General features: G+C 44.0%; 1 protein-coding gene across 7 annotated transcripts in view; it reads right to left on the reverse strand.

The window, feature by feature from the left end:
- ACTN1 (actinin alpha 1) overlaps nucleotides 1-21871 on the reverse strand; it is an 86933-nt gene that overhangs the window by 24993 nt on the left and 40069 nt on the right. For 4 of the 7 annotated variants that reach the window (XM_080595374.1, XM_080595373.1, XM_080595376.1 and 1 more), the window contains exons 3-8: nucleotides 17673-17792; nucleotides 10142-10228; nucleotides 9466-9553; nucleotides 8229-8307; nucleotides 2055-2136; nucleotides 341-426 (exon numbers count right to left, since the gene is read on the reverse strand). In XM_080595374.1, coding sequence (XP_080451500.1) covers nucleotides 341-426; nucleotides 2055-2136; nucleotides 8229-8307; nucleotides 9466-9553; nucleotides 10142-10228; nucleotides 17673-17792 — 542 coding nt within the window. The remainder of the gene's footprint in view (nucleotides 1-340; nucleotides 427-2054; nucleotides 2137-8228; nucleotides 8308-9465; nucleotides 9554-10141; nucleotides 10229-17672; nucleotides 17793-21871) is intronic. The other 3 variants (XM_080595379.1, XM_080595378.1, XM_080595377.1) reach the window with 1 other exon arrangement.

Raw genomic sequence — 21871 nt, forward strand, 5'->3', positions numbered from 1 at the left:
TTCCCAGACACAGGGAGTGCAGGTCCCCAGCCACCAGGGCAGCAGTTTGGAAGGCAAATGGAGAAGGCTCCCCTCTTTCTTGGCCTTTATGAGCATGCCAAGGCACTGGCATATATAAGTGCCACTGGAACAGCAACGCTAACTATAGGGAAGTAGGACTCCTGGCTCCCTTGCCCCATGTACTGTGTCTGGGGCACCACTTTGAACCAACAGCCAACTCTACCAAAAACATAATAAAGATGCCCGTAGCTAGAGAGGAGAGAGAGAAAGAAAAAAAGGTTTGGACATTAGCAACGGCACCAGGTGTGCTCTGTGGAGGGAGCTTGGGATCCTGTGATACCTTCTGGGCTCCTGAGAAGGCGTGGTAGAAGCTAGAAACATAGGTCATGATGGCTTTCTCGTCAGGACGGGCAGTTCCAACAATGTCTGTCAAAAAAAACCTCACGTTAAGAGCATAACCAACTGATGGGAGGAAAGTAAAGGAAGGGGAGAACCACAACTGTCCAGGAGGCCTGCTATGGTATACACTTGTCATAGCAACTCTCAAGAGCTTCCCAGCTTTGTCTAGAAAATGTATCTCTCTCAGAAGCCAAGATTACCCTTTCTGGTTCCCCTCCCTCATGATAAAACTGCTTCCAGTGTCTGGCCAGGCTAATGCAGCCATATGTCAACATGTCTCACACCGGAGCGCTTCCCCATCCTGAGAGCATTAATGTGAATGATGGGTAGAATCAATCCAAACTACCAACAGGTTGATATGGCTTTTATAGATGTACCATACTGCAATTCTTCTATGCAGTTCTTCAGAAAAGATCCTTTCTTCCTTCCTTTCTGTGCCCCTGTCCTCCATTTCAACACAATGATGATTTGAATTTCAAAAGACCCTTTCATTAGTTTCAAGAGAAACTCAACACCTCCAGAGATCAGAATTAATGGTGTAGAGGAATGCACATTAGTCCCAGTCTGTAAGGGAGGAGACTGATCAAGAAAAAGCAATAGAAGCTCTTTAAGTGACCCTCTTCATCATTGTTAGCTATGCTGAGATCTGAAGCTAGATCCACTTATTTTGGGGGTGGCTTTATTCCTACAGAATGGCAGGAAGCATTCACATCTACTTCAGAAACCTCATGATTCTTTGTGACCTCAACATAGTGAGTGCAGGGAAACTAAGACTCATCCCTGGGAATGGGAAACACTGCCTAAGAATATGAACATGAACTTCCTAGTTACCCCAATACAGGTTAACTGGGTTCAATTGTCCTATTTCCAACTTTCCCCCTTGGTTCCTCTCTCTCCTTTATTTAAAAAAATGCCTTTAATTGCTTCTCCTGTCAAAACCAAGCCTGAAATACAGCTTCCACCATTGAAACCAGCTGGCTTCAGCCCCTGAACCAGTGAACTATTTTAGGCTGTTGTTTATACTTCAGAGTTACAGTCTCTGGTCTATAGCCAAGCTGGTTCTGACAAGGCTTGGAGAAGTAATCCTTGCTGTCCCAGTGGCCTCTGGGAAGCAGTCATAGTCAGTGGCAAAAGCATCTCTGGAAAACATGGATTTCTGCTTTGGTCTCAAGATCCCGTCACTGAGGGATCTTCATGCCCGAGACTTCCAAGTAGTCAAGAAGAAGCAGTTTATAATACTGGTATCGCATCCCCAAAAGGAAGGTCAACAGCAGTGTCAGAAAGAGCACAGAAAAAAAATTTGGAGCAAAAGGAGCACAGTCCTACACCATACGTTATCTCAGCATTAAGCCTGGGTCTTGAAAGGGAACACTTTGGTCAGCTGTAGACATAGCCAGGTGTTACTCATCTCTGCCCAGTGAGTCAACCCCAGGTTAAGATCTCCATATCAGACTGAGAAAACTGAGGGGCACAGGAGGAAGAGGGAAGCAAAACGTGATTAATTATTCCATTGTAACTTTTTTCTTGCACACTTAGTATGTGATGATGGAGGGAGCACTCAGATGTTACTGAATTCTTGCACAATACAAATCCACCTAGAAGAAGTGGGAAATGTCGAGATAAAGCAAGTTAACACCCCCTGCATTCTACTTTACCTTCGGCATCCAGCATCTTGGGGATATCCAGGTATTTCTCAGCCACATCAAAGGCTGTGTTTAGGTTAGTGAGAGGATCATCCTGGGAAAGAAAGAAAGCCAGAGCATTAGCATCAACTCGTAACACGGTTCACAGCATTTCTCTCAAAACAAAGCTATTGTGCTTTATTTGGTTCAGGTAACTCAGCTGTCCAGACAAAATTACGTGCGACTCCTCATGTAGCAGGATGAAATAATTAGCCTCCTTTTGAAAGCAGAGCCTGGAGACTCATGATATGATAATAACATATAATCTATGCACTTGCAACAAAAAGGAGTAATACATTTTGTTTTGCATTTAGTTTAAAGTAACATTAGCTTCACATCATATTGATAGTAAATGGCCATATCGTACATTTACATATCATGCCTACATTAGGTTTGCATCTTCCATTTTAAAGAACTGCAGAGCAGTGTATCTGTTAGAACATCTAAGCAATACTAAAATAGTAACAACATCTGCAACGGGTGCTGTCCTTAGCTAGTGTACAGTTTGTTGAACACCAGTTGAGTGGGAGGAAGAGAAATGTTTGAACAAATCTCTACAAAATAAATATATATAAAAGTACCCATTTTGTCTGAGCATTGGTTTTCTTCCTAAGCACTGCACAGGACTTGCCATTTCCTTAGTATATTTCTATTCCTCTAGGTATAAACCTTCTGCTGTAGCAGGATGCACTTCAGATACAGACATCAATACACAGTAATCAAATTCTAAACAAAGTTTCGTGTGACATGAGTCATATCACAAAGGTAGCTAACTAGATTTTAGAGAACCAAACAAGAGAATGTGAAACACAGATGTCACTGGAAATGAAAGACCTCTGCAAATTGCTCCCAGCTTTCAAACGTAATGATCAGCAACAAAACACCTACCAAGCAGTATCAGCCCCTCATACAAGCCTGATTCCTATATTCCTGCATATCCATGACATTTATTCTGAAGGATCAATCAATTTCATGGATGACTATTTCTACTGTTGAGACAGGTGGCTTCTGCTGGAGGAGGGGCTGTGCACAAAATGCTAGTGTTTAGTCACTGTTTGCTAAGAGGCTTTCAGGAGAGAGGAAGGATAGGGTGTCTCTCCACTATCATTTGTGCCGTACACACCACGTCCCGCCTTAAATATTAGGAAAAAGAAGTTTTATCTTTTCACCTTCTTCCTGGACTAGCATCCATGCTCTATCTCTTTCCTATTTGAGAGCATGTGCCTTCACTTATTGCAATGACTTGGAAGACTGAGCTGTACCTGACCTTTAATCAATAGGCAACCTCCTTTGAACCCACTAAGCATGAAAGATGAAGCCAGGCAGGCTTGGCCAGACTGGTGAAGGCATGCAGAAAGGTTTCTTTACAGCACTGGTCACAAGTAGCCCCTGGATTACTGTGTTCATGAAGCTAGGAAACAGCCATTATGGAAGAGGTTTGCTGCAGCAGTTCTCCAAGAATTAATGTATACTTTGGGTTGGCATCCCATAACAATATCATGTTCCTTTGGACGAATGTCTCCAGCAGGCAGCAATGTTTCACCTACCAAAGTAAATCATACACAGAGGCCATCCAAACAGACCCAACCAGTAATCCGTATTTAGTCCACTGGGACAAGTCAATATTAAGTGAGGAAATGTTGCATGGGCACACTGTGATGAAACGAACGGCTGCCACACATGGCAACAGGCCATCATTTCTCAGCACCGATTAGTTCTTTATCCCTATTTAGTACACTTTCAGGGGTGACTTCAACAGATATATCTAAATCTACCTCTTCAGAGCTTAGCAGAGGTGCAGGGGATTTTAAATATCCTCCAGCCACAAGCAGCCACCCTGTGCAATGGACTTACAGACACTGGCACCAGTTCAACTTCAGCCTGCTTGTCTCTGGTACCTGCTGTGCAGAAACCACAATGAACCCAAAGAGTAACCAAAAGCCTTATTTGTGGGGCTGAGACTAGCTACATGTAGACAGGACCTCACCTCCATTTACCCTTAGAGGAAGGAAGCGTAACAGCCTTTCTTTCACTTGAGTGAAATTTTCACCTAGCCCACGTGCCGTTTTCTCCTTCTGTAGAAACATCACCACCATGTACTTTTAATTTCAACCCATGCTGACCATGAATACCACGACATCACTAACACCCTCTGCCCCGAGAGAGCCTAGTATTATTAACCCAGACCCTTCCCCAGCACAGCCCTGTCTGCCAGAGCTGCCGGAGGAGCGGTCAGCCGCTCCTGGAGGAAAGGGAGGTGCAAACTTGCTGCAGATAGCTTTCCTATCAGTCTGCGAGTAACAACGCCAGAAGCAGTGCTGCCCAAGGTTAAAAGGAATTCGTAAGCTGAAAGCTGGGAGAGGTTTCCTGATGGGAAAACTTACTGGTCTTGGGCACTCCCAAAGGAAGGGCTGGAAGTCTTAACGTGTGGGAAACCGAAGGCTTACCTAGATGAAGCCAGCTGACTTCTATTTCGTATGTAACAAAGATGTGTGATCACATCGTCTCTTGGGGAATGAAGCTAAAGATAACGCTACCGAAAGCAAGCTATCTAAGCCCAAGACTAGCCTGGAGGTGAACAGAGAGATAAACCTGAGCAAGGCCTTGTTCCCTGTGGGAAAAGCTTCACCCCTCACGGACAGTGGAGCTGCTTACCACAAAGGTGGTGCTTCTTGATTGCAAGGCAGAGGGTTCCCCGGCGGCCTCAACAGGGCCTTAAGACCCTATAAATTCCTCCAAACACCACTGCTTGCAGTTCCAGCCCCTAGTACACCAGCTAATCATTGCTTCATATTCCTCATTTCAGTTGACTCCTCGTGAAGAGGGAAAAGTAAGTGAAGACTGTCCTGGCGACTCCAGGCCTCGCAAAGCAGCACTCCAGCACCACAGGTGCAGTCATGCTTTAGGGACCCAAAGGCAGCAGAGCAAACAAAAGCCAAGTGACTTGTCCCTTCCCTCCATGGCTCAGACACACACCCCAGACCACCACTGACAGAGACGAGGGTCTCCAGAGGTGCCTCAGTTCCCAGCCTGCTTACATGAGCACAGAAATAGAGACACCTAAGAAAAGCAGTAACTTGTGAGCTCTGGCGGGGCCAACAACCAGGAAAGCTATAGTTTTTTTCCACGTAACAATCATGTTGTTTTAAAAGTGGCAGGCAGCACACCTGCTCTAAACAGATGCCTACCTGGCACATTCTTTGTTTTTGCTGTCTAAAGACGACCACAGCTCCTCCTTTTCCACCACAACCCTAACTCACACAGGGAGTCATCTCTCCTCCTCCAGCTAGTCCCAAGCCCTTGCAGCACACAAGGTTGCCATGGCAATTATTGCAGTGTGACATGAAAAAATCTTCTATTAACTAGCAATCAGGAAAGGGGATGGAGGAAAATCAAGAGAGAGCAAGCACTTCCTATATCTGCCAGAGTTGGAGACACTGGGAAAAAAAATCCAATTAGTACAATTCATGTTTTCAGGAATATCTGTAAGAAATGCCTCCAACAGCAGCGCACAGATGACACTTCTATATGGGCTGCAGTACATGAGGGGGTGTTTGAGCTATCAACCACTGTACTGGATGAAAATATCTTAGATGTGGTTCACAGTTGAGCTCTGGATGGGGGTATAAGCAGGACGGGAAGCCCCATCTTCTGCTTATCCCTCACGTGCAGGCCATGAGCTGAAGATCTTACCTACATTGACCAGAACAACAGCAGACAGACCTGCACTGAATAAAAGCCATCTAACCACATAAGTTGTTGTGGTGTCAGGGAATTACTGACACCCAACTGGGTTGACCTGAACCTTTCATTTCAGGGCCTGGTCAATACAAGCACCTTCAGCTAGGCACTGCATGTCAGCAGAAAATAATTGTGCTCACTCTACTACTATAGCTAAAGAAAAAAGAGCCAGGAACCAAGAACAACCGTGCTGATAAAAGAACTTTCTAACTTTTTGGGAAGCAGACACACAGCTACACTGCCTACATTTTGCTACCATACACTGCCAACACACGGTATGTAGCACAGACACAGCCTTTACGAAGGAGCAGAAAATACTAAAACTGCATGAGAATGCTGCTCAAACAGGAGGTATAATGCAGACCTCTTATCATCTTGGACTGCTGATGTTCACTTCTCTCTCTCATATATTTGTGTGTGTGTGTGTATACAAACACACAACATCACCAAAGGCACACGCAGCTGAGGTGTGTGAGCTAATCAATCCCTAGGGATGGAAGATACCTGGAGGTGGACCTTTAACCAATCCTCTGCTGCAATGGCTGATCTCAGCAGCCCTCCTCATGTCTTTCTCTGCAACATAAATCCCCTGCAGAGCCAGGGCAGATTCAAAGTGCTGGGGTTTGCTCGTTTGCTTGGTTTTGAGGAGAAGGGTGCAGAAATTGTGCAGGCAAATACTGTATTTAGGAAGGTGCCATGTTTGTACATTATACAGATGGGTTTGAAAGATCTAGTGTAAAAAAGGCAACTTCAGCACACATCAACTGCAATCAGAGCTAAAGGCTAGGCTCTGAGCTAAGTTCTTCCCAGCTATTTGCTCAAGACTTGAGTTCTGTAGAGTAATCAAACATGCATTTATCTCATGCCTTTAAAGCAATCAAGGCAGAACAAAAATAAAAATGATACAGTAAGGGTCAGAAGACTGCAGGAAGGCAGAGGGAACCCGATGAAGGATGTGATCAATGTCAAGGGGAACACAAAAGGAACTGGTTGCTTTTAACCATACTCCAAGGAGGACAAATTCCTTTCCATTAATATTGATTTTGGCTAGAACAATCACCCTCTCCTTCACCTTATAAGGCCTGCAGGCAAAGTGACCAAATAACTTTCCTTTTCTTTCCCTTACTCTAGTTTTGTTTGGGCTTGGCTTAGGACTTTGTTGGTAACGGAGAGCATTGTAGCATTTACCCTGTTGGGTTTAGCTGCTTTTATTTTCCCAAGATCAGACACTGAAAATGTAGTTAGCTCCAATAATTCCATTTTTTATTGCTGCTGTTTATGTAAACTGGTAGAGTCTATCCCCACTGTTTATTCATCATATGCTGACTCCAGACACCAAAACTGCTCAGATAATATAATTGACTGCTCTGCAAGACAGAGATCTAAAAGGTTACTGAAAAGCAGATCAGGCATTGTACAAGTCACTGCCTCAAGAAAGCAGCTAATTTGATTAACTCATTTACATATTGTCCATTTGCACAGTAATTCAAGAGCCCAGATCTATTAGTGATGGGATTCTACGCTTATTTTTCTAGCTAGCATCTTTCTAACAGCCAGCCCATGAGATCAGATGGTCAAACTTCTAATATATTAGCCCCGGTAACAGTACACAAATAATGCTCTTGGTGACACTTCACTCTGGTTGTATACACAGATATATGTAAACAGGATCTAAGCAGGTGGTGGGATTGCAAATAGGATGCGAATCCAGCTTGCTCTTCTGTCACCCGGCTGGGTCAGAACACTGCTGGCAACACAAAGCGCTGATCACGCTCTCTCATCATCCATGTAGCAGTCTTGTTTCCAAGACACACAGGAGGCAAACTTTGGAGCAGCTAGATGCCATGTTGCCAGTGGCAATTTTTAAAATAAAACTTAAGTGTTATGGCAAATGCTTTTCTGGTATTTGACATCTACATGCTAGGAGATGTCCAGTATGCGGATGGCTCAGTGCTGAGCTGGAAGCACGTGGCAAGCATCCAGTAAGGGCACAACACCCACCTCACTTGAGCTTTTACACTTGATTACCAGGTAACCGGTTTCCATCCAGCTCTTCCCAGAAATGTTAAGTCTGATCTGAGTCACTAGTCTGTGACATTAGTACAGAATTAGCCTTACATTTGGTGTTAGTGAATTTGCCAGTTTTTGCTCATTAGCTGGGACTGGGGCACGTGCGGCTCGTATAAGGCAGTCTGAAAGCAAGGAAAGTCAAGCAGGCAGCTCATTAAGTTCACGCTTCACTAAGAAGCCTGAATGTACTGATTCATCCCCTCCTTCCTTCCCCCTAGCCCTGCAACTGCCAGCTTGTGTTGAAGTTGTCCAGTTATCTGTTTATCAAGCTAATTCTTCTCCCTCTTTACCTCCATGGACCCAAGCATTTGGTATGACAAACAAATTGAGTTGTACCTTTCGTAGCTTCCCATAGTCGATGAGCTCTGGACGGTGTCTGTGAATTAAAGCGCAGAAACCAAGGCCATCCTTCCAACTGTAAGAGAGACAAAAGAGAGCACAATGAACAGTGCTCAGCCAGGGAGAGACACAGTATGAACATGAGAGAAGGCACCAAAACAGGAGGATGATTAATGAGGATTTAGTTTCTAACCAGCAGCGCCTCTGTAAGTGCTGGGAAGGATTCCTTTCAAGCCCTAAAAAAAATACACTGCAATTAGGACTTGCCCTTTGTATTGCCACCTCCTTCACACCAGTTTTCTGTGCTGAATTTTTCCTGTCCTGGAGAGCATGCAAGAACAGGTGCAGAGCTCAGGGTTAAAAAAAGGTGTATATACAAGTGCATGCCTTAGGGAAGAGACAGATTGAGCAGGAAGGGAACAAATGTTGGTGGCTATAACCAACATTAAACAAGCTAATGCTTCACTTCCCAGACTGCTCTGGACGTACAAGCAGAAGTGGAACCATAATTCTTCATTCCAATTAGCATAATCGTTTCCTACAATTTATCAAATCTAAAGACTTCATCAACTAATCTGGGACGTGAAGCACTGATGCACTTGGTGTTCTCAAAGGCACTTCTGCACTCAGTCTTAAGCAAAGCCCATAGCTAGGTCCACTACAGTACTGGTTAACATGGACAGAACTTCAGCCCTCAAAAAAAAAAAAAAAAGCTTTACATTTATCAGGTTCATACAGTTCTCTGAGATGTGCTGCAAAAGCACTACTACAGATTATCTTCAGTAGAATGCCTGTCAGTTTACAAATATTAAAAGCAGAGCAACAAAACCTTTCATCCCATCCTAACTCTGCTGTACAACAAAGTTTCTGGTGAAATAAGGGTTTAAAAAGCCCTTACTTCATTTCTTCTAAGGTATTCTGAGTTTTCACAGAGTGGAAGGTGTCTTGCTTATCCTTTGTCATATACGCTTCTCTCAGAGGACCTCATGCTCCATGAAAAGTTCTCCAGCCTCTCAAAAGCAGCACTTGTAACCAGAATGAAGAACTGGGATGTTGGTACTTGTATCCTCTTATAACCTCTGCCTTTAATTTCCTACGTATCTCTCTGGACTATGCTACCATGTAACATAGTTTCCTATGGAAATGTAGATGTGTCAGGAAAATTTTTAAATATAGCATAAAGACATCTGAAAATAACACGGATTGTAAAGCTAAGTTCTTGCCTGTGACTCACCTGATATGGAAGTTTTGGATGTTAACATTTTTGTAGGGGGCTGTCTTCCTCTGACACCATAACAAAAGTCCTTCTTTAGCAGATGTCTCTAAAGAAAGAAAGAATGCACACCAATTAACCCACTTTTGCAGAAAGCAAGAGTCTCTGGAGCACATGCTGGTAAAACATGACCAACTCCTCTTTAGTAGAGGCAGCACTGAATTGCACTTTATTTAACTTCCTTTGTCATAAAATTCCTTCTTTGAAGAGTGTACTGGAATGATTTTGATATTGTTATTTTCTTAAAGAGGTTCTGTAATAAAGAGATGGCATTTTGTGATTAGAGAGGAGATTTTTGTAGGACTTGCAGAAGAAACACTCATTTTCAGTGCTAGTCCTTGAATCAGCCTGCAAGAAACACAATAGATTCCAACATCAAAGTTGACTTTCCTGCTTAGCCATCTTTTTGAGCTGCTCTTAAATTCTCTTACAAGAAGATGAGGTGAAAAGTCTTCTCAGCATATCTGAACCTTGACAGAAAAGTCAATAAGACCATAGGGCAGCTTGGGAATAGTAGCTCCCTGGGATCTTCCAGTGACTCATCTACAAGCACATTCTGGGCCTTTTAAGTGGCAAAGCCATGTGGCCACCCCATTTGTTTGCTGCTCAACTGTGGCTTGAAAGAACTGAGATTTACCTTCAACTGAGATATCCTGAATGGCAAAACGAAGGATGATGGTCCAGATCATTCCAAGAGTCATTTTAACGTTGCCATCCACAATTTCTAGGAAAAAAAAAAAAAAGGAGAAAGAAATGGAATAGAAGGCATTAAGTTGCAAGTGCAAATCCCAGTAAAACAGGTACATCAGGAAGCCCTCCATTTTGCAGATGGGGGAAACTGTAATTCCAGCTAAAAGCAGTTCTCTGCCTCCCCAGATGCTCTGCTGGTGCAGCACAGTCTTGCACAGTAGTTCCCACTAATTATAGAGGTTCTCTTGCATTATACCACTGAGAGAAGCACAGATAGTGACACAGGAACAAGGACCAATATAGATCAGTGTAATTCACCGCAGGGACCTAAAACCACATTGTTCAAGTTTAATTTCTATCACTCATAAGCCATATAACCCAAACTGGGAAAAAGTAAAGCCTTCCTGCCTTACTCTGGTATATCTACTACGAGTCACACCTATGTAACTGCCCCAGGGAAATTATACCAGAATAACCAGGGAGACTTCCCAATGCACATGAGTCCTGGCAGCTGGTTGTGTAGTGTGAACAAAATAAAACCAAGAAAACCAAGAAACATCGGCATTTTAATTTCAAACAAGCCTAAATGCCCCAGACTGCCTGTGCAGCAATTCCTTCAGTCATGTAATTGCCAAAAGACACAAAAGAGCATTCCTCAAAGTACATGCATCATGCTTGAAGAGGAATGCTAAGACTCATGCTGATCAGCTTGAGCAGAGCGTAACATAAACTAAGATGTCAAACAGATTGTGCTTTATTGCTCACTGGACTCTGCAATATAAATCAGCAAGGGTCAACAACTGGGAGGTTTTAAAAAGCAACCACTTGCACATGTGACGTATGGTCTGTTTGGGACAAGGGATGTAGATTCTGGGGGGAGGCGCTGGGAAGATGCTAGACCAGAAAGGGGTTTCCACTGCATGCAGAAGAGCACCAAACAGTCCAAATTGCAAGCAGATGGGTCTCAAACACTGATCCTCAGCACCTGCAAAAATTCTGCACGGACTACATATTCAGGTTATAAAATTTACAGCCTTTTTTTTTTTTTTCTGGATGGTGAAAATAACCTATCTGTTTTTTCTAGTCATTCTCTGGTGGTTTCCTGAACGGCAGAAGGATGTTTCACAAATAACTGACAAGTTACAGAGGTATTTTCAGTAAGAAAAGGGTTAGAATTAACCTACTGTTTGGGCTAGAACAACTCAAGTCCTAACCATATTGCCAGAAACCATTTTTCTGCGACTGTAGACACCTATGTGCCACTGCTTGCATAAAGCTGCCCTGCAGAAACACATTGCGCTCTGGGGCAAGGACAAATCTGCAGTACAGGCAACTGCCACCCATCTGGATTCTGTCGCAAAAGTAACAATACTGGAATTTTTCTGGTTAAGCCGTTAAAAAAAGTTTTTCCACCTATGAGAAATTATCAAAATGTGAACCTCCCTGCCTTCAAAACCACCAGACAAGTAACATGTAGCCCAAACATGCTGCTTCAAAAACGCTGTCCATCCAACCCAGCTGCCTGGCTTGGGATTCAGTGGTACTCGTGGTGCAGCTTCCACTGTAAGCATAACCTCTGCTGTGCTTTGTCGTACATCTGCATTAGGAATTTACAAGTTGAAAAGATATAAAACTAGACATGCCAGCTTGTTCTGCTCCAGCACACCTGTGTCCACTCCCTTCTGCACTTACAGCTTGAGGGGGACATCAGTTTGCTCAGAATTAAATAGCCAACAAACTTTTCATTGCAGTACAAAAGAACTATGGTTACTGTTTCTGGCATGAAAAGAACTGTTTGCCTGCTGACGGTTTTATCAAATTGCATTCTCCATCCTCCTGTGAAGCACTGCAATCAATGTAAAGGCAAATCCTTACTATTGTTAAAGATACCCGAGATACCATAGCTGAAACATTAAAGAAAGCATCCATGTTTTCAGCATGCTTTGTTCATGTCATAGATCTTCGTGGGGATTTAAAAAGAAAAAAAAATAGAAAAAAAACAACCACAAAAAAGCAATGCCTGTAAAAACCACAGCAGTTGGCAGAAGGACCCTAGGGTATACTTAAGATCTGAAAATAAATTTAGCTCTTTATTTTAATGGACTAGATTAAAATCTGATGGCAATACTTTAACGTTGGAAATGGTTTATGAACACTAATAAATCAATCAGTGAGCTGAAACAGGTAATTAATATTACTGTTCCATGGATTTTAATTGGAAATAAAGGTCAAGATACTACATAAAACCAGATGGTGTTAAGTTGCTAATGTGGCATCAGAACTCAGTACTATGCTCTAGTCACGTTCTCAAATTCCCCTTTTTATAGTTAGCTGGTGGAGTTAAGGTGGAAAGTATCCTTTCTCCCCTAGTCCTCTTCTTTGCCTTATTCAATTTAAAAGGAAGATGTCTGCTCCCTGCCCCCATGTCAGATTCTTCCTTGGCACTGCACCAAATCAAAGCTGTTCTGGAAGAAGCCCAAAATATTTCCACCACTTCATCTCTACAAATCACTTTATTTTTTCTTGACAAAGAGAAAATTCACCACCTACCAAGCAGATACTGATGTCAGTGAGATTAGCGAGTGATCCATCCTGGGATGCAGATTTAATCTACCATACCATCCCCAGTCCTTGCCTTCCTTTTTTTTTTTTTTTCTTCTTTTAAATAGAGTTGACAAAACTGTTATCCTTTGTTAGAAGCAGGCAAACATTTTTTAATTTCTAGAGCAAAAAAACTTCTCCTGGCAACCTGGTTACAAAAGCCATCAGCTTGTTCAGAAAGAGCCACATGCTCTTTGGCCCTAACTCACTCACTTTTCCGTCTCTGCATTCCCCAATCACAACCTCCTTTTCCCTTAGGATTCCTTCAGTGCCCTTCAGCTGGTGCCAGTCTCTTTCTAGTACAGTGGAATATGGCCAAGAAGCAAAAGCAAAAATCACGTTTGCATGAAGCCTTCTGCTTCCTGGTGACGACAAGAAAGAGACCCCACAGAAATTGTTAAAAAGTTGAACGTAGCACTGCAAAGCTGGAACAGCCCAATGCTTGTTTAATTAAAGATGCTATGTTTGTTCCCTCTGATACAAGCGACGCTCAATAATGTGAGAGTGGTATGGTATAAAAGGCTAATAGCCAAGCTGTATCTTCAGCCTAACTGTGCTTTCTCAGCGCTCTTCCTAGGCAGGACCTCTGCAAACATTCTCTGCACTTTCTCCACCAGCAGCAGCTGTGGTCTGAGCAGCAGCAGCAAGTACATGCTATTAATGTGATTTACATTCAACTTGGGGGTGGATCACTGCTGGCTAAAGCTGACAAGGCGTCTGCAGCCACTGGAAGGAAATTTCTTGCACCAGTGAGTATGCTTCCACCCAGCTCCTATTATTGTACCAAATACCACAAACAAAATATGTAAAAATTACAGTACTCTCATCCACTTGTTCGACAGCCAATTAAAGGCTTGACAAATATTCAGTTCTTACGAGTAAGACTGGCTTGCTACATAGATGTGGCTTTTAAAATGGCAATTTTGAATTCACAAATTCGTTTTGAAAAACAGAAAAAGGACCAAGCTTACTTTTCCACCTCTGACCTGGGTAGTTAGAAGCAGAAACCGTTGTGCACCGCAGCTATTTCTGAGTTGTCCGTAACACTGCACCTGGCTACCCCATGGAGCAAAGCAGTTGCAGAGGAGGAGCAACCGGCAGGATGGTGTTAGGTTTGGGAATTAAAGACAAGGTGACATAAAATAAAGGCTGCTGAGTATTCTGTTTATCCTAACAAAATGTCAGGTGCAGCAGGACAAGCTTCCATGACTGTGTCTGCACAAAGCATGTTGCTAGGGATGGTCCAGCCAGATTTAAGACAGATTGCTGGCATTGATGACGGGGGCATGCATACATCTCAGCTTCCTAATTGTGAGCAGGCAGGGGGCAAATATAATGCTATGTGTCACTCACTGACATGGAGAGACCTTATTTTTCGCCTCTTTCTGCTGTCAGATGCACGGTTGCTCTGCTTGGTGGTTCAGTGTTTTGCTCAGCTGTGTCTTCTACAATCACTGAAATCTTTATGCATTATTTCTCCTTTCACTTACACAGGTGAGAAGAGGGATCAGTTCATCCAAAGTTATCTTTATGTTGAACTGAGCTACATCTGTCTAAGGAAGCAGTTAGTTTCTATGCAGATTAGAGGTGCAAATATAAAAGTCTTGGGGACAAATACTTGACCTATTCAATCTGTTAAATCCCTGGAGCATTTGACCCTAGTATGGAATCTATTACAGCAAAAGAAAGCTCCTGCGATGTCAGAAGAGAGAGAGATGTAGAAGTAGACAGATGAAGAACTATTCAGAAGCTGCAGCTGGCTAGACCCTTCCTTGCTCTAGGTTTACACAGATCCGTTGTATTACCACAGCTGCTTCAATCCAATAGACCAGCTAAACAAAGATGTTTAGAATCCTCTTGGATTGTTAATGTCAGATATGGCTGAAAAAAGCCGCTCTTAATCCTCATAGCTTATTCCTTTTGCTTAGCTCACCCTCCATTTAATGTGGACACACAATGTGTCCCACACGCATACTCTGTTTAGGAAGCCCTCTTCCACTCTGGTTCTCATCCACTGGGACAAAGCTGCAAAGCTTGGCTTGTAAGCAGCACAGAGGGACCTTCATTTGACGAATGCTAGAGAAATGCCATGGAAACATTTTTGCTGGCTTTAACTCTGGTTGAGCGCAAAGTTTCACAAGGCTTAAGCTAGTTGACCTGAGAGTCCCCCACTGAGATTCTTAGATTCTTTCTGGAACTTATTTTTTAAACACACACCATAAAAAAAAATAATAAAAAAGTCAACCACTACAGGACATTAGTGCCCAATGCCTTCTGTCTAATGTATATAGGGAGCTGCGGCTGGGCTACAGACCTTTCACACAAGACTCTGCTGCCTGGTGGACACCCAGAGATGGAGCAAGTTGCCTCGAGGTGAGGAGGTGCTGCCCTAGCGAGTACCCCCAAGCTGCCGCTGGACTGTATTTTTCCCTTATGGTAGAAAAGCCACTTGGAAAACTTCCTAGATCAGTCCCGCCTGCCTGAGGCATTTACAGCTCATTTTCTTGGCGCAGTGTTATGACTGCCTCATTGGCTTTGATTTCCTGCTTTGCTGTGGCATGGTGTTTCCTGAAAGTCTCAATGTACGACCTTAAAATTCACGCTCAGGAAGGCACATAATCCCTTCAATGGACAGAGCTACTGCCATCCTGTTCAAAGCAAAGGTCCGTTTTTACAGCTGATGTGCAATTTACTGTGTACCCAGCTTAGACAGCCTGGGCAGAAGCCCTGCTGCAGGCCCACATCTCCTGATGACACCAGAGTGGCCTGGGCTCAGTCTGGGGGCACAGCAGGTGCTGGGCTGGGTGGGGAGCATTCATGATCACACTTGCATGGCCCGAGCTTGCATCAAAGCACAGGCCCGAGTGCCCATCTCACTGCCAGTCTCAAAGCAGACTCTTTTCCTCCTACCCCTTTTCACAGCCATGTACCACGTGTACCTTCAGCAGCCAGTTAGTTTTCATCTACATCAAATGCCACCAGAGCATCCTGAGAAAGACCCCTCTTGGCTGTCAAAAGCAAAGTCACTGAGATGACCTATTAAAAGCCAGATCTTGTGGGTGATGTAAAGAAACCCACATAGGTTCACCATGTAGTTGCATGGGCACCAGGACAAAGGAGAGGCAGGAAGGTTTGGCAGGGGAGGTCAGAATCACAGTTTAGACAGAACTAAATCATGGCTTGCCACAAAAATGCTCCTCGCAGCCTACTCCCGAGCAGGATAACTGCTATGAGTCAATACTGAATAACGAGGCCCTGGAGATCATTGGTCACAGAGCCTTTTACTTGCAAATGATCTGTAAGTGCTGTGAGGGTACAGTCACAGCTGATGCAGGAGCAGAGATCAAAAAGAGAAATCCAGTGGAAGGAGAGGAAAAGGCCAACTAGTGCCAAGGAGACCAGAACCAGAAAAGAAAAAGAAAAAGGGATCAGAGCAGTGAAGTTGGGTTTGACGCACGCTCTAGACTCCCGGAAGAATCCAAATGTCTGTCCAAGATCCAGATGACAGCAGGAGCTGTCTTCTCCTAAGGCAGGAGACTTCTGGCTTCAGGTCCAGCCTCTAGTTATAAAAAGTCCTGTACAGATATGGACTACTGAATCAGACGCTGGATATATTAGTCATTTTAATAAGGGCACAAAATAACTTTACATCTGTTCTTGTGCTAAACAAACAGTACTCAGGGACAGCAACACCCTAAGGTTGCTCCTGTGGGAAAAGCTGAGTAAAATGAGGGAAAGTTTTGCATGGAAGTTACATCAAGCCATTCATCTCTTACATTTAGCTCTTAAATAGCAAACCCTGTAAAGAATCGTTTCTGCGATGCCCCTGAATGCAAGCTGCAAATTGTTCCAAAGTCTTCCTAACGTTACAACTTTAAGCTGGGGTAAATGGGGTAAGGCAAACACAAACACCTGCAGTGGTTGAGGTGTTCTGCCTGATCTGGCACAGAACTAGAAGACCAAAGGATAGGCACGTGTTTTGGAGATGCTCCCAAGAGCACGCCCAAGAGGCCAAACCTAGGGACAGCATGCCAATACTGCTCTGACCTCCTGGGCTAAGAACAAGCAGAGCACAGCCCTGCAGCCCCACTGCCCTCCCAGAGGATGAATACTCATCCAGAACTGTATCACCGGCTCATATCCTGGCTGTCACGAGTTTCCGTGGAGAAACCACGTATTCCATCTGTAAGATGGCGATAACAAACCTCCCTTATTTTCCATGGTCACTGTAAAGGCAAACCCAGAAATACCACAGAAGCGGAGTGTCTCCACAGCAACAGTGACAACAGGAGTCCATAGGCACAGGTCCAGAGCAGAGGAAAATGAATGTCACAAAAACACAGTCCAGACAAGATGACAAGTTACTAAGGTCTATAAAAGTCAGAGCAAACTATCTTACCAACCAGCAAGCCCTTCCAGGTTTTGAGCTATGTATCTGCAAAACACCTGCCATCTTCACTAGGAAGACAAAACTCCTGCACAACTCTCTGCTGTGCAATCTGCAAGTTCATCTTACGGACAAGCCTGGTGCTGCCCACAATGGTCTGCACAACTGTACATGGGCTTCCAGCCAGAGTACCCACATTTCTAGGGTGTGCAAGAAGCCTGGAAGCCCTGAGGACTCAAGTCTCTGGGATCCTTGACCTGTGCTGGTGACTACCCTTGGCTTCGACCTATGGCACATCCTACAACAATAGGGGTTCTTTCCCACAAACTCTGCAACAAGCTAAATACAAACAGCCGCTCTGTTTCAATTGAGAAATAAACATGGTAGGGCTAAGGAGGCGCAAAGGGAACTGAGATGCAGATGTGAGAGAAAGGCTATGGTAAGCATAGCTTGGACCCAGACAAATCAGACAATCAGCTGGTTGCTTTACCTTCTGCTCCAATAGATACTAGTTTGACTCCTTTGCTGGCAATGAAATCCAAGGCCTTGTTCACGTTGGAAATTTTGTGTACTCGCATTTTGCCTCTCTCAGGCTTAGCCAAACGTTCACCTAATTAGAAAAGAGAAAAAGAATTGTTAGAGCTCTGAAGCCTTTCCTCGCCAGCGTGTGTTTTCCCATGCTGGTGGCTCCCACTGCTCAGCCAGGCAGAGGGTAGACTTCCCCAAGTCTTTTCTTGATGGTGAATGCAGAACAGCTACGTTCACTGTTAAGTACTCTCAGAAAGAAATAGATAAAAAAGTAGTTTTGTTGCATCCCAGGTAATTTCATTACTGAGCATCTGTTGGCACTGAGGCCTTTCCACAGCAGGTTTGTACCAGAGGTACAAAGATCCTTATAGAAATTGTTCAAAATCATACTGAGCTCAGCAGTGGAATTAACCTCTCTGTACCATTAACCACAATTAATGGTGCCTGGAAATGACAGTAACTTCCGCTCCCCGTGAAGACAGGTGAGGAACTCATCTCCAGCATTTACAATGTGCAATTGACAAAGGAAATCTCTCTTTCTTGGAACTCCTCACTGTCAAATAGTAGGATGAGCTTTTATCTTGCTTTTCTTTTCCCCAGCCAAGCTACAGACCTTGTATCTCTCTAGCCTTTGCACCAAATGGTCACAACTGCATCTACCAGGAAATAAAATCACTTCTTCAGTGAGCAGCTTCATAACTGTAAGAACCATCATCTCAATTCCTCTCCATTAAATGTTCAATGTATTTCTAACTCTACGTAATGGTCTTGTGCACAATGGCATGCATTTTCAATGTTTATAATGAGGCAGAGAAAGGGAAGCAGCCCAGCTCTGAGCTAAGGCAGGTAAATCTCTGGTGGGAGTGAGTCTTAGGATACACACTGGATCCTGACTACAACTAAGCTGGGAAACTTGGAAAAGCACTTCGTGGGCTTTATTTGCTTGAAAGAGCTGCATGAAGTGAAGTTGTGTCCTTCTTGACTGGCTGCAGGTACTACTTCCATGGCCTGCTTTTCCTAGCACTAACCCAACGCTCAGGGTAAGCAAATTAAAGCTTGGGCAGACACGTGGGCTTTTCAAAGGAATCAGTAACAGAAACATAAGCAGACAGGACATCAGGAATCACCTGTGTGTGACCAACGTGACCAAAAACCAAACAGAGCAGCCTGGGTTTCAGATCACAGGCTCCAGAATACCATATATTATATATATAAATATACAAACAAAATGCAAGAAGGTTTTACATTTGGAAAAAGAAGTTATGGAATAATTAAAAAGAGATCAAATGGGCAAGTCCAGGCAAGTAATTACTCAGATCTGTTCAGTTCCAAGACCCTCTTGCTTTATCTCAAGCCTGAATATTTGAGTCAATGTGAGCCGACTCAAAACCTTTACTTGAGACTTAAGGGCGAGAAAGAAAAGCACTTATTTAAAGAACTCTTTTTCATATTAAAACTGGATGGCTTGTTTTCCTAAGAAAAGAGTGAGGAAATGTTACAAGGGAGAAAAAGAGATTACCACCATAGCCATGCCCTCCAAAGGAAAAAAGGTCTGGAAACGAAAATCCTTTAAAAGTGTTTCAATTATTACTGTAGGCTGGTGTCAGGCTTATGGATAAAACCAGATTCACTTTCAAAATGACACAATTAAAGTAGAAAAGGTGTATTTATGGTACTACCGCCTTCCTAGGATTAAAAATATCTCTCTCACTTTAATGGACCCTCAAGTACACATCATGGTGTTTTGCTTTCTTTTTCCATCTGAATAATGTTAGTCATTGAAAATAGAAGTGGAAGCACCTTTTGTGACAGTTCCACAATGACATTTTTACAAATGTTGTTTCAGAATAGACTTAAGCAGATTAATGCTGCCAAACATCAACAAACAGGTTGTGCCAGCTGAAAAATAACCATTTTCTTCACTGATGTGACTGTAAACTAGCCTTGCAAAAAGAAAAATAAAGAAAGCAGCTCGGGTTTCAGCTGGAGCAGCGGCAGGCCGATCCAATTCACCTTGTGGCTGCATAACGCGTGCTGCCAACAGGAGGGAGAGCATCCGAACCGCTCTCCCCGGGGCTGAGGAGGGCAGGATCGCTCCCTCTGCCAGCAGCATGATCCAAGAGCAGCCAAGGGTGTTTGCAAAACTGCAGCCTCCCTTTCTCAAATACCACAGTAGGATATTTGTTTTAGAATAATTTTTTAGTGAACTTAAAGACTCCCCAAGCCCAATGGCTATTTCCTTCAGTCCCGAACTTTATTACAAATTTACATTTCCAGAACAAAGCTTCACATGGTTCCATGGATGCAATATTAATAATGTAGACTGTTAAAACGGAAGCCTGCTAGAAATATGTTCTACTTTCAGCTATTTGCATTGTTGCTTTATTTCTCAGTACTTCTCCCAGCTGAGACAATGAAAATAAAATGGTCGACTCGCTTCCAGTCTCCAATTCTCCCGTACTAGCCCAAGGCTGCACTTCAAAAGCCAAACAATTCAAGGAAGTGTTGGCATAGAAGTTGTTTACAGCAAATTTGTTTAGGAAAAATTTCAATTAGTCATCCCTTCTGTTTGGTAGAATAAAAAAAAAAAAGCCGTATAACTTCATTTGAAAAGTACTAAACGTGGGCTTGGACTTTTTCAGTCTCATGGTGTTATTTTTAAAACAGCTTTGTCAGGGGAAGGAAATCCATGCAGTGAAAAATGAAAGTGTCTCTCATAGGGCAATTTCTACAGGGCCCACCACAGAGAACAACAGGAGAGGACTGGTGTTGATATCACTCCCTCGCACATCTCAGGCCAGAGGACCAGGTGGAGGTGGCACTTGGCTCTGCACAGCTCTTGGCCGGCCCGACCCTGTGCTTCCATGGCTGAAGGCTCCCCTGGCCATCAAACTACCCATGGCGTAGCTGGGTTAGAGGAAAAGATCAGCCCACCGCAGAGCAGCCCTGCCCACGCCAAATTCCTGTCAGCAGCTCCGCAGTCCCCCAAAACGCGGGAAGAGGAAGGTCTGGAGAGAGCCAAGAGCTGAGAGGAAAGGCCAGAAGCTGAACCGGAGAGCTACGAGCCATCCGGAGACTCTCCCTTTTGGCCGGCGACCAGCAGGAGCCGTGGCAGGAACACAGAGGCTAGCCCTCTCCAGCAGGGAAGGCACGAGCAGGAGACTCGTTCCCCTCACGTGGCGGCGCTGGGAACCGCTGGGCTGCTGCTTCCCAAGCTACCGGGGAGCCTCAGCCCTCACGGCAGGATGGGGATGCCCACGCCTGATGGTGGGCTCCCAGCAGGACAACAGGTGAGGGAAGGCGACAGGTGAGGAGAGGAAATTAAGCGGTGTGAGGCACGAGACCTGCTGCTTTAGCAGCCAGCCTGCCATACTCACCGCCCTCCCCTGTTCATGATCCCCTCCCCTGCCTTCCAGCCCAGCAATCAGAAACTAAGCCATCAGGGTCCACCTGGAAGCCCCTCCTCTGGAAGGGAACAGCTCAGCAAAAAGATAAATACAGAAAAGAAAAATCGGACTCTGCCAGCTAGCTTCTCACAGGCACTGCAGGAGCAACACGTGCTGCAGGGCTCTGATAACATTTTGAACTTTGATTCCTACAAACCACCAGCGTGGGCATAAAAATGAGGTTTTATCCTATATCCATAAATTCTCAAGAACACACACTGACAGCATCTTTGCAGGAGCTGGAGAGGGTTAGGAAAGGAGAGGCAGAGAGAAGGTAGTCTGAGTGCCTCTATCATGGCAATTTTATTGGAAAACATACCAAGAAGGTCAGGAGTGCAAATCCCAGGGTTGCTGTTACTGGCTCAAAAGCCATCAGAAGAAAGTCTGTGAGCACACAACCCCGGTTTCACACATCTAGTCTTATCCCCCGTCATGCCTCCCACAATACTTAAAGGTATTTATTTCATCAATAGGGATTATTGCTTATATGAAATAATCCCTGCTGAGGGAGATATCTGCCAAATAGTGGGACGTTTGTGATAGGGAGTTAAAACATATCTGACCTAACTTGGTCACCGTTTTTATCTCAGATTGTTTTCTGGGATTTTGTTTTGCATTGGGATTTTTTTTTCCCAAAGGCCTGAGCACTGAGCTCAGATTGAAACTAGAATGGAAAAACTTCAGTCACAGCTGAAACTGAATGACACAGAAGATT

The sequence above is a fragment of the Anser brachyrhynchus genome (genome assembly GCF_964034855.1).
Source record: "Anser brachyrhynchus genome assembly, chromosome: 5".
NCBI lineage: Eukaryota > Metazoa > Chordata > Aves > Anseriformes > Anatidae > Anser > Anser brachyrhynchus.